The sequence below is a fragment of the Apteryx rowi genome, unplaced genomic scaffold (assembly GCF_003343035.1).
Source record: "Apteryx rowi isolate R43461 unplaced genomic scaffold, aptRow1 scaffold_379, whole genome shotgun sequence".
Classification (NCBI taxonomy): Eukaryota; Metazoa; Chordata; class Aves; order Apterygiformes; family Apterygidae; genus Apteryx; species Apteryx rowi.
The window spans coordinates 711,603-725,852 of NW_020450296.1; the positions used below are offsets into that span (position 1 = coordinate 711,603).

A 14,250-nucleotide genomic window follows, 5' to 3' on the forward strand; every position below is an offset into this window, starting at 1 on the left:
AACAAACCACCCGCCCAAAACAAGCACACAATCCAGACTTGAGTAGGGAGAGAAGGAATTATGGGAGGGAAGCATTTTTAGTTTTAAAACTATCGAGAGTCCTATATATGTTGGCACAATTTGTTGATTAGCTATCACCAATTCCACCATCTCTCCACTTAGCTCCACCATGAATCAAGTATTTTCACTTTGATATGTAAAAAAAAAAACCATATAGATAATAAACTTACCTTAGGGAGGCAAAAACCCCTCACACAATTTACAAAATTCTATGTCAGATCACATACTGTTTTGAGACCCTCCGTATCATGTAAAACACTTTCATGCACAGAAATATTCTRTTTGGACAATTTTGGGGGACTGATTTTGTTCTGATAAAGTTGGAATGAGTCCAAAGATATGAAAATCCTTATAATAAAGAAAAAGGTATCTCCATTTAAATTAAGATACAAGTTTCTTCAGCATTGCTAGGAGAGATGGAAAGAGATCAGGCATCGAAACATTCCACCAAGYATCAGGAACAGTTTCCTAACAGCAAGATGCATTAGCAGTAGAAAAAGTTTCCCTGAGGGAAGCAGTGAAAGTACAAAGTCTGAATTACTTTAAAACTCTGGAGCGTATGCCTAGTTGAGAAAAGACTTAAATACAATACGCCTACATTGTTCTCTAAGGAAAGGAAAATGATGTCTGGTTTAGTGCTAGTCAGCTCTGATCTCTGTGATTAATCCTCTCTGCCTATTTTTGAGCTCTTAACTTTGGACAACACTGTCACATCTTTGAATCAAGATCACCGAAGAACGAGTGAACTTTCTTTCATACAAAAGAAAATCAGGAATATCCGAGAGCTTTTTCCTCCTGGGCTGGTCAGTCACAACTRCTAGCCCTCAGGGTCCAATCCTGCTGGGTGCTGTGCAATAGCATCAAAGGAAACAAGAGTGGGCGAGCATGCTCGTTATAAAACATGTTTTATTATACCAGTGCCTAGGGAGCAACCAAGATCGAGGTGCCACTGTACAGAGCACTGTACGGAATGATCARCCATCTCAGCCTTGGAGAGCCTACAGTCCAAACAGACAAACTGGACAACAGTGAGTTCACTCCCTGTCCTGTCTAAGGGCACAATTTCTTTTGTTCGTCCAATTCTAGGAAGTATGCAAAGTTTCACTGCGAGTTAAAAAAACAAATCAGACAAGTTCCATTCCTCCCAAGGCCAAACCATTTTGCAAGACCCAGTGGTTTTGGTCCTTTTGGCAGCAACTAAGACAATACAGGCAATGGGTTAACTTGTAAGCGGAGATTTTTTTTTAATTAAACGGAACTATTATATATATATATACAAAACCCAGAAAATATTGCACCTTTAAAAAAAAGGACATTTTACATCTAATCATCTGTTTAACAAACCTTGCACTCCCTGCATTGTAGTATACACAGATTCACAGCAACTGTTTGACATTAACAGGCAACCAGTACTGTCTGACACCACAGAGATCCGCCAGTCCATGTACATCCCAGAAAAAATACCGTTATGCTTTCCACCCTTGCCCTCATTTTGAGGATACATCCATCACATTGTCGTCTTGGTGGCATCCAGGACCAATCCTCTCAAGTTGCTCAGAAGTAAGGACAAATTACAAAGAAAGGCTTGGGGAACTTCTTAGGCAGTCACAATCTTGTTAGGACTTGGTCAGCATGGTTTTCTGGGAAAGTCTTTTATGTTTTGGGGCTCAGACCCCAGAACCCGAGCATGGAAGTTCTGGAGCAAACCATTTGCGTCCCTATCCAGAGAGAGGGGCGTTCCAGTGTAGTTTTATCTTTGACAATTATAATCCAAGAACCGAGGCTTCTCAAACCCAGGGAGAATCTTCAGTAAGCCACAGCCCCAGGGTCCCGAGGGATGCTAAAAAGTACATCCGCTTTGGCGTTGATAAAATATGTGGCCAGGAGAGAGAAGATCAGAATGGCAATGCCCACAACCAAAGTGATTATCTAGGAAGGGATGAGAAACACTTAGCATTTTTGTTACAAAGACAGACCTGCATCACCTCACAGAATTTGTATTGAACGGGAGTGTCTGTCACAAAGCTATGGACAGACAGCTCATTACTGAGGCAATACATATATTAAAAGATACAGTCTTAGGCAAAAGGAACAGGACTGCCAGACAGGATCAGATCAGCAGTGCACACAAACAGATGTTTAAGGGAAAAGGCAAGGAAGTTACATCACTCAGATAAAGAAAAACATGACCCAGTATCATGTTTCAAAAAAAAAAAAAAACCCACAAAAAGCCATCGGAGCGGTCGACGCAGTTAGCAAGGATTTTTAACACGCGTTCCATGTTAACGGTGACACTGTGGCTATTTCCACTATTTGCATGAACTGTCACCTCCTCCAGCAAGGAACTGTGAATGCTTTCAACCAGCGTAGCTGTGTGCAGAGCCAGCATCTCTCAAWAGCCTTAGCGTAACTGAGATTATCTCCTACTCGGCACCTTCCCTGAGGCCTAAGTGCCATACCAGGCTAAGGCACACAGTCATTAGGTTCCTCACTGTCAACCCTTCTTGCACGGTAAAGCTACTATTTCCAGTTTCCCCTGGATAACTCAGAACAGTCTCCGTACTGTGGCCAGAAGCACATGTGATGCTACAACTCACATAGTACGTTTTACATCAGCTCAACACTTCAGGGATGGCTGGGCTTGAACCGTGCATTTCTGAAAGGCACCAGCACCCGCTGGGCTATAACAGGATGAGACACACAGGCAGGGCATTGTCCTTGCCTGACATAGTGTTAAAAAGGCCCAGTGCCACACAAATAAATTGCTCATAGTGCAAATAACCATCTGAGAGATGCAACAACTGCCTGGGCTTGCATGGCCTTTGGGTGGCTTACTGCTGGAACACGTGATGACTACAGTGCTGTGCGCTCCGAAGTCCTTACCAACAGGGTATGACATCATTAACAACCAACCAGAGGGCATCAGGATAGGCACACAGTCCGAAAGTCACTGTAAACTTAACCCTTAGTCTGCTGCTACTTAAGCCATAYCACAGCCAGCTAAGTGCTGCTTAGAATCTGAGATGGTGAATCGACAACAGCTTTCACTTGTAAAGATTTTTGCAAAGGTTATCTCCTCCTATGTTCCAAGAGGATTTAAATCGCAGCAAAGAAGATTTGGGTTGCAAAACACCTTAACAGTAAGCGTCACTGGTTTGACTTCCATTGCTGGGGGAAGGGGTTAAGATTCATGTCACTTGCATCTTCTATTCATAGAGCTCAGTCTGCTCACTGGACTCTGATTATTCTGCACTGTCTCCGCCTCGGCAGACTAGGTTATTAACCCACAAATAGCTGGATGTGGTAGGGTATCACCAACAACATTACTGGTTACCCCTTTCTCAACGGTCAAAGCCTGGCTGTTCTTAATTGGGGAGCTCATAGAGGACGATGGCACAGGATCTCGTAACAACCTCTGAATGGTTTCTTGAGCTGTCAGGAGATGTTATTCAGTGCCCTACGGATTTCGCCTAGCCACACTTTTTTTTCCTCTATTTTCTTTTTTAAATATGTACAAACTTACCTCTAGCTCCTTGCTGGCTACCAGAAATATTCGGGCACGGATCTCTTTCCACCGACTCTCTGTCCATGTAGAGTACTCAGTAGATCCCCATTCTCTGAGCTCAAAGGCAGGAGAGAGCGCTTTGCTTAGGCGGACAGTTGACCGAACACAGTAGGGGACTCGTGTTGTTGAATTAGGGTCCAGAGAACCCTGCACCCAGGCATACTCATACAGCTGCAAAGAAAACAGGGCAGTAAGAGACAGCAAGGCATCAGCAAATAACTAGACTAGTTCCCCTGTTCTGGAACCTCACCGACATCTCTAGAGAGGGGGCTTTACTGACTGTTCTCACTGCAATGGGATCCTTTGGCCAACCCCTTCTCTGTCCTTGGGCATTAAGATGTCTCCTTGTTGGAGGAGCTTCCCCTGTTCTCCCATGCATGATCATGGGCAACAGAAAGTATTCCTAACCAGATTTCTTCAAAAGCGGAAAAACAGCAAATGGGACAACAGTTCTTTCCTTGTCTACCATCTGCTACCCTACTCCGAAGGTTACTTACTTCTTTCTCAGTGTGGGGTGTTTTTTCAGGGTTCAAGCACTCTTCCTTGGTGAGGTTGACAACAGTGCCTGTGAGGTTGGCCAGGACATACTGCACAAGGTAGGTGGTGTTCACAGGGCTGGAAACYGCAACATAGTGTTGCGGAACATCACCTGGAACAGTCAGAGAAATGGGATTGGCAGGGAGAAGGCCAGAAGCAGATGACATTTCTACAGAGCTTTAGAAAGTTGCCAGGTAACACATGGGGTCAAACCCAATCCCACATTCTTCCCTGTATCACACTTACCTAGAATTACTTTTATGTCTGGTTTAATGATGGACTGAAACCAGGAATTGTTCATTTTAATCAGAAACCCATACAGCATTCGAGAGACCTGGAAAGAGATGGAAATTGGTTTATACAAAGAGGAGAGAACACAGCATCTTAATGGCTCTCTCTCAAGATTATCTGGCTGAGAGATGCTTCCTTCTCTAGGGGCCAAGAGCACAGCAAAGGAACCACTAAATATTACAACTGTATACAATGCAGGGATGAGTTGTCAAAACCGTGTTTGATTCCAGCTCCACTGACTCCTTAGCTGATCCCTGTGGCATATATTGCCATTTCCCCTCAGCTTCCTCTTCTGCTTTGTGGAATGAGGATAAAAGAGCTCTGTTTTATAGGAGGCTTGTGGCTGTTAATGCCTGCCCTGAGATTGAGAGGGAAGGTACTAGAGAAGGGCAAAGTGTTTTTCATTTAGCTTTGGTGGGGAAAGGGAGAAAGGGGGAGGCAAAGCCCTCATGGAGACAGACAGGACAGCATGCTGTGTAAACACATATAAACAGAGACAGAAGGGAAGTACGTGAGGGCTCAACATCGATGCCAGGGACTCAATTCCATCTGCTCGTACCGTTTTTGGATCTGCCTGAATAGCAGAGGTGTTGTTGGCTCCCCCTGCAAGCTGGTAGAGAGCACGGGCGACCACTGTGGCAACTTCTGCCAGGGACTGCAAAGGAAGAGGGCTCTGTGTTAATCAAGATAGGCAGACCCAGCACAACAAGGAAGGAGAGCAAGCCAGAACCTACACATCTATCAAAGYGCTTACATCGTGCTAGCATCTGAGTGCCTATTGCCTTTGTCACTATACAAAGCGCTCCAGACTTCTCTCTGCCCTTTCTCAAGACAACCTCCCCTCTCCTCGTGATCCTGCTTGCTGTCTACCCCTACCCAAAGCCCCATCCATCCCAGCTACAACAGCTAAAGAAAATGCAAAGTAGGAACCTTGGCTGTGTTTGTGACATACTCCAAGGTCTCCTCAGGGCTAAGCCCCTCAGGGTACTCCATCCGGATGTTCTCTGGAGTGTCGTACATGCTCTGATAGTATCTGAAAAGAAGAAGGCAAACAGAGCTGAGAAGGGGCGGAAAAAAAMCACGGGGCATGGAATTCAATTCAGAGCGTGCCTAAAGCAAACAGTGGGAGCAGTCTCCTGGGAGCAGAGATACAGCCCTGCCAAAGCACTACCCTGCCACACRCTCCTTAAACCATTTAATGAGGCTTTATAATTAACTTGGCCCTTCCACAGCTTCTCCCATCTGAGGATCTCCAAGCAATTTACAAGCTGTGATTAGCTTTCAGGTGGGCGACAGCCCAATCTATTAAATGGGTAGAGAAACTGAGGCAGAGACAGCCCATGCACAAGGCCTCGTGGGAAGACAGCTCTTGATGCAAGTCATGCTAGTGGACTTCACTGAYGCCTTATCTTGAAGCTGGTGAGGAATTCCAAGTCAGCTTTATGAGAGGTTTACATCAAAGTATCTGCAGCAGACACAGCTGAACTGGAAAGCGGGCTGGAAGCCCACTGCCTGGTGTACGCACCTGACACTCCCAGCCCACCTGGGACTGATCCCCCAAGTCTAAAGATGGGTCACATACACGTGGGTTGTACTTTTCCTCTACCCCAGCATTTTCCTGCCCTTTCAAAGCAGTGCAGATCTAGAGCTGAAAAGGAAGCTACTTCCCCCCTTGACCACTACAGATATTCCCAGAAACAGCATAGAAGAATAGAAGATGAAAGGAAAGAGACAATTTGAAGAAAATGTGTGTGTGCGGGGGAAGAGCGCAGGGCTACAAGGGGATCTGTCCGTCTTCTGCCCCACATTCTCACTTTCAAAGTTGAGGAAGAGAGGATCCCCAAGGAACAAATTGTAGTAGGGTCAGGTGGGGTAAATGAAAGTGCCCTTTCCAATGCCTGGGGCTCCTTGCCACCACAAATAGAAAGATATATTAAAAAAGGAAAAAAAAAAAAAAAAAAAGAAAAAAGAAAAGCAGCTTCTGGAAGAACAGATGAGGCTTAGGCACGCTCTGTTGCCATTTGCTCACCTCTGGCTTCCAGCCAGCTGTGGGGAACATTTTCTGTACAAAACTGGATTTCTTTCGGTTGTCAGAATAATTATGTTGCGCCTGTTCAATTACATGGCACATGTTTGCTCCTCTGCTCCCCCTGGACTGCCGCTCTACACGTATGTTAGACAGCGCACCCCCGGCGGGGGCGTTGCGGGAGCTAGGGCTGCCCTCTGCCGGCTCCACCAACCTCGGCCACAGGCCAACGCGTGTCCTTCTGCCCCGGAGAAGTACCTGTTCTGGAAGGAAGTGCGGTGGTCAGTCAGTACCACTCCAGGGATGTGCCTGGCCCGAAGGAAGCGTTGGAAGGAAGACGGGGGAAGAGGCTGCGAAAATCCAACTTCCTGCAAAGTCACTTTTCCTCCTACACTGCTATTGCTCAGAATTTCTAGCAGGTTTTTAACCTGAAAAGGGGAGAAAACTACACTGTTCCACTGTACTTTTGGAGGTGGAATTTCTCTGGAAAGGTTAACACGCTGACCATTTGTAGCTTGCTAATATTGCACAGCCTTTTGGCTGGATGAAGGAGTACAGATTGCTCTCCATTACCTGCGTTTGAATAGATTCATTCCTCCGAGAGACAGGGTCCGTATGCATCCACAGAACACTGTCATTCCTTAGAGCCACCTGCAAGGAAAAGAAGCACCATGAAGCACATAGTAGGATATCACTTAGTCCTGGTAGAGCAGGGGAGCCCAGTCCAGGGAGAAGTCAAACACAGTGAAAGGCTGGCTGGAAAAGCCACATTTAAATTATCACAGACAAACAGGGAATAAAGAAGGTCCCTAACTTATCCCACACCTGATTCAATTCCACAAATGAATGAATGTTGTCCAAGCGGAGAGGAAACTTGTCTTTTTCCATATCATACACCATTCGTGAGCTGCCAATGTAATCAAAGGTCTCCTGCAATAGAAAAAAAAAAATCGTATATGAATCACATAAGGGTAGCTGCCTAGCTCAACTATCAGTCATATTTGAGAGGCTGAGGTAGAACAGAACCAGGAGTTCAATGGCCAACAACTGCATCAATTCTTTTGGAAAGTCCATACAGCCCAGCACACACCAAAAGACCAAAGCAAGTATTACACTGTGTCTGGCTTCAAAGAGAAATAAGGGTATTGTAGGCAGGGATGGAGCAAAGGACAAAAAATGAAAGTAAAGAGCAAAAATGCAGGGGACAGAGTGAATTCCACAAGCAACAAAGATACAGAGGCAAAGTCAGACTTGGTATCAGTGAGTGCTTATATCTAGCGGGGTACGGCAAGTGAGTAACAGCAGAGGAGCATTAATGCAGTCTCTAGGCTGGAATATGCCACCTTCTTTGTTCTTGGGTGAGGAAAGGGCAGAATACAAAGTTAGAGAAAAGGGCAATCATCCATTCCAGGAATTAAAAATATGAACCTTTCCTGAAAGGAGGCGTGTTTGTTTTCCTGGAAAAAAAGGAAAGAAAGGTGACATGACAAGAACAAGTTTGTCAGGGGAGCTGCAAGAAGCTGAGCATCACTCGGGGAAGGATAGATGCCTCTAAGGAAGAAGATCCCTGCTACAGAGAAGGGCAATAAAGTCAGGCAGTCACTATATTTCCCCCTTGAATAATTTACAGCCAAGTCTTACCACTCCTCCTACATTCTGGGAGCACAACAGAGACTCCACTCCGCAGCACTGCGCGCCCGTCTCCCCCAGGGAAATTCTGACTAGGGATATATGTGCTAGGGAGGGTGAATGAAGGAAGTCACATGGCCACAGCATGGGGCTGCGGGAGCCAGTTTCACAAAGCTGCACAAAAGAAGCCATCAGCGTAGATGCCTTGAGGGGAACATCAGCTGTTGGCCATCAGTCCCTCCCTCATAAGCTTATTCTGCTTTAACACAGCTGCCAACTCCAGYGCTGGGCTCTCAGAAGTGAACTGCATTTCACTGCTGTCAACACACATAATTTTAATCTAGTCTTTTCTGGGCTTCATGTCAGAATGTAAAGTGTGGCTGCTGCATTCCACCCTGAATGGTGGTGAGGCAGAGAACAGACAGACAGAGATACTAGGGAGAGGAAGGAGCAAAAGGAAAGTTTGTGTCATTTGCCCAGAATGAACTGGGGGGCAGAAAACAGGTTGCCCAAGTGGAAGCTCGATCTGCTGTTGCTATCTCAGAGCAGTTGAGATCTCGTTCTCACTGAGTAAAGAGAGAACCACGGTGTGGGGATGCAAGCAATGACCTTGCAAAAAGAGTGGCAGGAAGTTCATTCGCAGGGAGCCAAGGACTGACGTACTGTCTCGGAATAAGCCAAATGGTGGAGTGATGCTGCTACTGCTCTTACCCCTTGGAAGAAGGTGAACATTATATTCCTTTGCAGCAAATGAACATCTGACACTTTATGAAGGGCTTCAGCAGCAGCCAAGTGGGTCACAAAAGAAGAGACGGCACTCTCTGCCCCTGGGGCAACGTTCCAGAAGAAGGAGTGGCTGTCAATCTGCAAACATAAGAAATATGCACATAGGCAGTGAGAATCTAGAACCTGGCAGAACTGAGTAACGGGCATACTTTATTGGGAAAGCACCAGTCAAATCCGCAACCTCTCTCCTATCTTACAACTCACCCCATGAGGGAAGAACCAAAGCATCCTGCTTAATGAAACTTAAAATACTGATTCCATTGCTGTGCCAGTCCTGAGGCCTCAGAGCTCTGCCAGCACACCTCAGTCCTGGCCAACATGCCTGCCAGATATGCTAATTCAGGTATCCTAGAATCAGCACTTCAGGGCTAGCCCCCAGTGAAAACTGAGATTACCACGTGTGCTGTAATCTTAATAATGTTCACCAAGTAAAATAGACTGCTAGACAGGGGAGTAAACTTTTTCCTCATCTTTGAAACCTTCTCACTGCTTGACCCACAAAAAAATCCCCATGTGATTCAGTCTCGCCCTTCTGTAAACACAGACGGATCAACCAGCTCTCCTCCTCTGCAAAGCATTTCAAGGACATAAACTATCTTAGAAAAGCGTAATCAGAAATGTTAACTGTTTCTACTTGTCTGGTTCCTTAAAGGTTTTGCATCACTGAAGAAATGCCCTAAGTCATGTAGCAAGACAAGCAGAATTAAAACCCAGATGTTCTTATGCCGAAATAACAGGCTCTACCATCTAAAAGGGTCCTACTTGCAGAACTAGTAAGTCAGATGTAAAGGAAGGTCTGAAACATAGGAAGAAATTAAAATATTTAGGAGGGTATATTCCAGTAAGGCCCTAAGTCCACATCTTCCCAGAATCCTTTTAGCCCACCCTCCTCACAGCAACATTAAGAGGTACCTACTCGAGTAGCAACAATAATGACTTCTTTCTCAGGGTCGACTTTTCCAGAGGAATTGATAGGTTGCAAGGTGCTCCACACGTTGTAATCAAGAAGAGGATCACATACAACCTCTAGGAAGCAGAAACAACACAACTCAAGAGCTGAGACTACAGCAGTGACAACAAGCGAGAAACAATCTTTCTGGTCAGCTGTAGCTCACCAGTGGTTCTATCACAGCAGCAAGCTTCTGCTCAGCGTGGGTGAAGTCCTGGCCCCAGGAAAGTCACTGACATTCACCAGGACCAGGATTTCAACCCGTGTACATGCACTGCTAGAGAAGCACTAACATCAGAGCCATTCTTTATGATCTGTTTAGCAGATATTAAGTCCCTTCCACTGCCAGCATCTCTTCTACACATTAATTTTCCAAACCAATGACAAATATACCCCCAAATTCTTCACCACTTAAATAGTTTATTTTGAAAAGCAAGCAAACCTTCAGGGAAACTCTAGCATTTTCTTTCTTTCGAGCAACTGTATTCCACTGGGATTTTTACTATCAGCCTTATCCCACATCATGACAAGGAAGAGGAATCTGCTCACCGGGATTAAGGCTGAAGGTGCTTTGGATGGAGCTGCGCCTCATGCAGGTAACAGTGCTAGTGACAGCATGCATGTGGGAGAAGAGCTGCATAGCACACAGAGGGTACTCAGGGCCAGATCCGTCGTGAGGGACGTTATGGTCTTGATAGCACTGGGGAGAAATAGAAATTATTACAAAACTTAGCATTTCTGTAGCAGTGTTGTACACTGCAATACAGCCCCCTTTCTTAAACCACATAGCAGATCCCCTCTCCCGCTTTTTGGCAAAGTGCAGTACCTGCTTAATAACTTGAGTCTCATTGGCATCCTCAAGTAGAAAAATAGGGAAGTCAAAATCCTCGTATGAAAGCCCGCTTCCCACAGGATTCCACACAGTACTATTGCAGTGTGCAAACTGAGGGCCATAATCTTTGGAATAAACACCTGGAAACAGGAAGAAATGGGCAAATCAGAATCTGCGAGAGAATAACAGACTGCAGGAAAGGTAAGGCCTGCTGAGAAAATAGCAGCAAGGATAGATTTAGCACCATTACGGGCTAAGGAACCAGCTGACAAAAGCTCACAGAGCTGGAGCTGGTCACCGCATGCGGCAGAGTGGCAGAGATGGAGCACTGTGCCACACGGACAGAATAAGAAACATGCATGCTCGGAGCCATCACATGCCAGGAGGCTGGCACGAGCACTCAACAAGCATTTATCACCTGCTGGGAGAGTGGAGGAGGCATACAGAGAAACATTATACTTCAAAAGGAGGAACATACACACCAGCATTTTCTGAGCTCATCACGGGCTGGAAGTACCTCTAAGGCATCTGTAATGTGCCAATCATTTTAACACCTAGATACTGCATGCAAACAGCAGGAAGGCAGCGAGACAACAAATGCCAGYGCACCAAACTCATCTCAGGAGTTTATATAGCATCCTTCACAACAGAAACCTTTGTGCAAACTACACAAGGTTTAGCAGTCTCTCCCCTCAAAGCACAACACAGTAATTTTGCTGCTTGAAAATATTCTAAAGTTTAGGGAAGCATGAAAAAAACAGTGAAGTGAAAACCTAACTGAAACTGCTAGAGGAATACAGGGAAGCAAAATGGGATTTAAAGAAAGGTAACAATTAGCCCAGAGGAATTAATACCTACTCCACCCAACCTGCACAAACACAAGAGGCTTTAATGACCACGTGTGGACAAGTACAAGTTTCATATGTTAAAGAAAAAGAAGTTGCAGCAAATCTGGATCAGGTTTAACATTTTAATGACATAATGCCATTTTATCCAGGGCAGATTCAAAAGCTTATCTAACAGTCTTTCCCCAAACATCAGTTCCAGCTCTTGTTGAGGACTGATGAGATTTCAGCTCAGACCAACTACTTCTAAAGGACATACTGAGCCTATACCTTAAACATCGTTTTGACATTAAACTGCAGCTGCAATTTTGGCTGCCCTTTGCACTTCTTGCTTTGACTATATAACGTAAAACTGCTATTTCTCCTCCACCCAACAATGATAAAGACTTAACATTTCCTTACCAAAACCATCATTGGGGCACTTCAAACCAGGAGAGAATCCTTGGGGAGGGCTAGGTTTGGCAATGGCCACGGCAAGGCCTGAAACTCGTGAGGTTCCCTTCAGTTGCAGCATTACCCTCCTGGAATAGAGAGCATACGAGTGAAAATTCGAATTCACTATCCAAAAGCTACAATCCAATACATGCTATTGCTGCTGTATTACAGTCAAGCACCCATTGATACTTTTGATCAAAATGTGTCCCTTTCTCCTTATCTTCTCAGAAATACATAAGACTATGCATATGTCAACAAGAAGGAAACAATCACTTCACCCACTTCTTTCCTCCTCTGCCCAGGAGGACATGAGACAGACATTAATCATGTCATTTAATGAAATACTACAGTGCTACAGTGATGAACATGACTTTAAAATTTACAAAGAGAAGAACTCTTGGATTCAAACAACCAAACGATCCATTTAAGAAGAAGTAAATGGATACAGGCACTAAGATACAGTAAAAATACAAATGCTCCAACTTTACTGTACATTGGTACAATCAGGCATTCGGGGCCGATTTACCATCTGTCATTTGAAAAATGACATTTTTCATCATCAGATTAGGGACCCTTATTGGTCCTCTGGGCTCCTGTCCCTTTGGGAAGATTAAAACTCGTGACGACTCTTTACCTGTTGAAAAGGTTCCCATCTAGCAATATCATATATGGCGGGTGTGGGCCATCCGCGAGCACCCAGTTCAGGTCTTCTTCCTTCTCAACCACGTGGATCACCCCTGTGTCCCCGTTGATGGAGGCTGCGGAAAGAGAGCGTGCCCTTCATGTTTCACTGGAACCTRCTTCTTTCAAACCTCAGACAAGAAGGGCAGTATGTTGCAAAGAGGTTTAAGAAAAGAACAGCTCACAGGGATTAGAGAGCTGAAGGAAGGAATTTGGCGAAGTGGCACTTCTAGCTAAAATACACCAGAAATACCAGATACGCTTTTGTTTTTTAAAGTGAAAAAAGCGAAACATTATAATTTAAGAGGTAATAGCAATAAGCACCTATACTTTGAAAGCACCTTTTGTTTAAAGCTCAAAGCACTTAYGGAATTTCAGCTACCTAAGCACTACTAGTTTCCTGTGACTGAAGAAAATAAGGAAGGATATAACAGGAAAMTGAGGTCTAGAAATGGAAAGGCACAAAGAGGAGACAGGAACTGTCAAGGACCACAACCACAGAAGCAGTTTAGAGCTGCTCATTATGAAAGAGCGAAGATCGCAAATTCAGAAACTGAGAGTTCAAGCAGAGCTCAGCACGAAGCTCTGTCAATGCCCACAGTTAGTAACTGCTGTTGTTGTCAAGAACTGCTAGAGATTAGGAAGGCAGGACTGCGGACAGGTGTCTTGCATTAACACTAGGCTCACACCAAATGATGGAAGTCRGAGAACCTTTTACCCCAGGTCATCTATCAGACCAAGAGCAGCTGTGCTGCCCTGCAGTACTAGCTGACAATCCCACTGCAGGGAGGGGCTCACTCAGGAACCTCCAAATTTGGTCACAAACTAGCAAAACACTGACTCAGAGAAAGCTCTTTCTATATATCACTGCCTTCAGCAAGGAACACTGATTGAATTGGGTTCCCTTATCTCTCTCTCTCCATTCTTACCAGCCAAGCAATCCTCACTTCCCCAATCCTAATTCAACAAAAAACTTATCAAGTTAACAAGCACTGCACAAGCTGCACAACCAAGCCCTCTGCTCCGTACAGATCTCAACTTCCCAYTTCCCCTTCACTCCCTGCTCCCTTTCTCCAGTCCCTTGTCACCCCTAACTCACTCTGCAGCACTCACAGCTTTACCTTGCACCCCTAAATACTGGCTGGGCAAGGGACAGCCTATGCTGAGGCTTGGTTTTGTCCTATGTGTGCACTGACTGACTGCTACACACAAGCACAGATTGCTGAGTTCAGAGTGCTGCTCTCTGCCAGGCGCTGATTGTCAGAGAGTAGGAACACAGCCTCTCTGAAGCCTCTACCCTTCGATTTAGCAGAAACTGGTCAGCAGATTCAGCCTTACTGAAGCAGGAGTGGAAGASAGGGCAAACAGCACTGAGAACACGAGCAATGCTGATCGAGGCAGGACAAACAGGACAACACTATTACACCACATCACTCGGGGCCTGGCCACCCCAAGGGGCTGCTCCAGGGGGCCCCACAGCAGTACTCACACTGGCAGCCGATCTGGTGGGTGGCATTCAGGAGGCGAACGCACGGCGCCGTTTTGTTCAGGGGGATGTAGATCTTCCTCTCCACAGAGTTCCCCTGGCAGGAGCCTGGGAACCAGACACAGGCC

General features: G+C 45.5%; 1 protein-coding gene across 1 annotated transcript in view; it reads right to left on the minus strand.

The window, feature by feature from the left end:
- Positions 1-948: 948 nt before the first annotated feature.
- The window catches only part of NCSTN (nicastrin), a 14,350-nt gene continuing 1,048 nt past the window's right edge, over positions 949-14,250 (minus strand). Inside the window, exons 2-17 of the mRNA XM_026073863.1 lie at positions 14,126-14,230; positions 12,590-12,713; positions 11,923-12,041; positions 10,670-10,815; positions 10,393-10,543; positions 9,811-9,920; positions 8,820-8,972; positions 7,305-7,409; positions 7,053-7,130; positions 6,738-6,907; positions 5,384-5,486; positions 5,013-5,108; positions 4,409-4,496; positions 4,123-4,274; positions 3,584-3,796; positions 949-1,989 (exon numbers count right to left, since the gene is read on the minus strand). Of these exons, the coding sequence (XP_025929648.1) occupies positions 1,867-1,989; positions 3,584-3,796; positions 4,123-4,274; positions 4,409-4,496; positions 5,013-5,108; positions 5,384-5,486; positions 6,738-6,907; positions 7,053-7,130; positions 7,305-7,409; positions 8,820-8,972; positions 9,811-9,920; positions 10,393-10,543; positions 10,670-10,815; positions 11,923-12,041; positions 12,590-12,713; positions 14,126-14,230 (2,036 nt within the window). The 3' untranslated portion in view covers positions 949-1,866. The remainder of the gene's footprint in view (positions 1,990-3,583; positions 3,797-4,122; positions 4,275-4,408; positions 4,497-5,012; positions 5,109-5,383; positions 5,487-6,737; positions 6,908-7,052; positions 7,131-7,304; positions 7,410-8,819; positions 8,973-9,810; positions 9,921-10,392; positions 10,544-10,669; positions 10,816-11,922; positions 12,042-12,589; positions 12,714-14,125; positions 14,231-14,250) is intronic.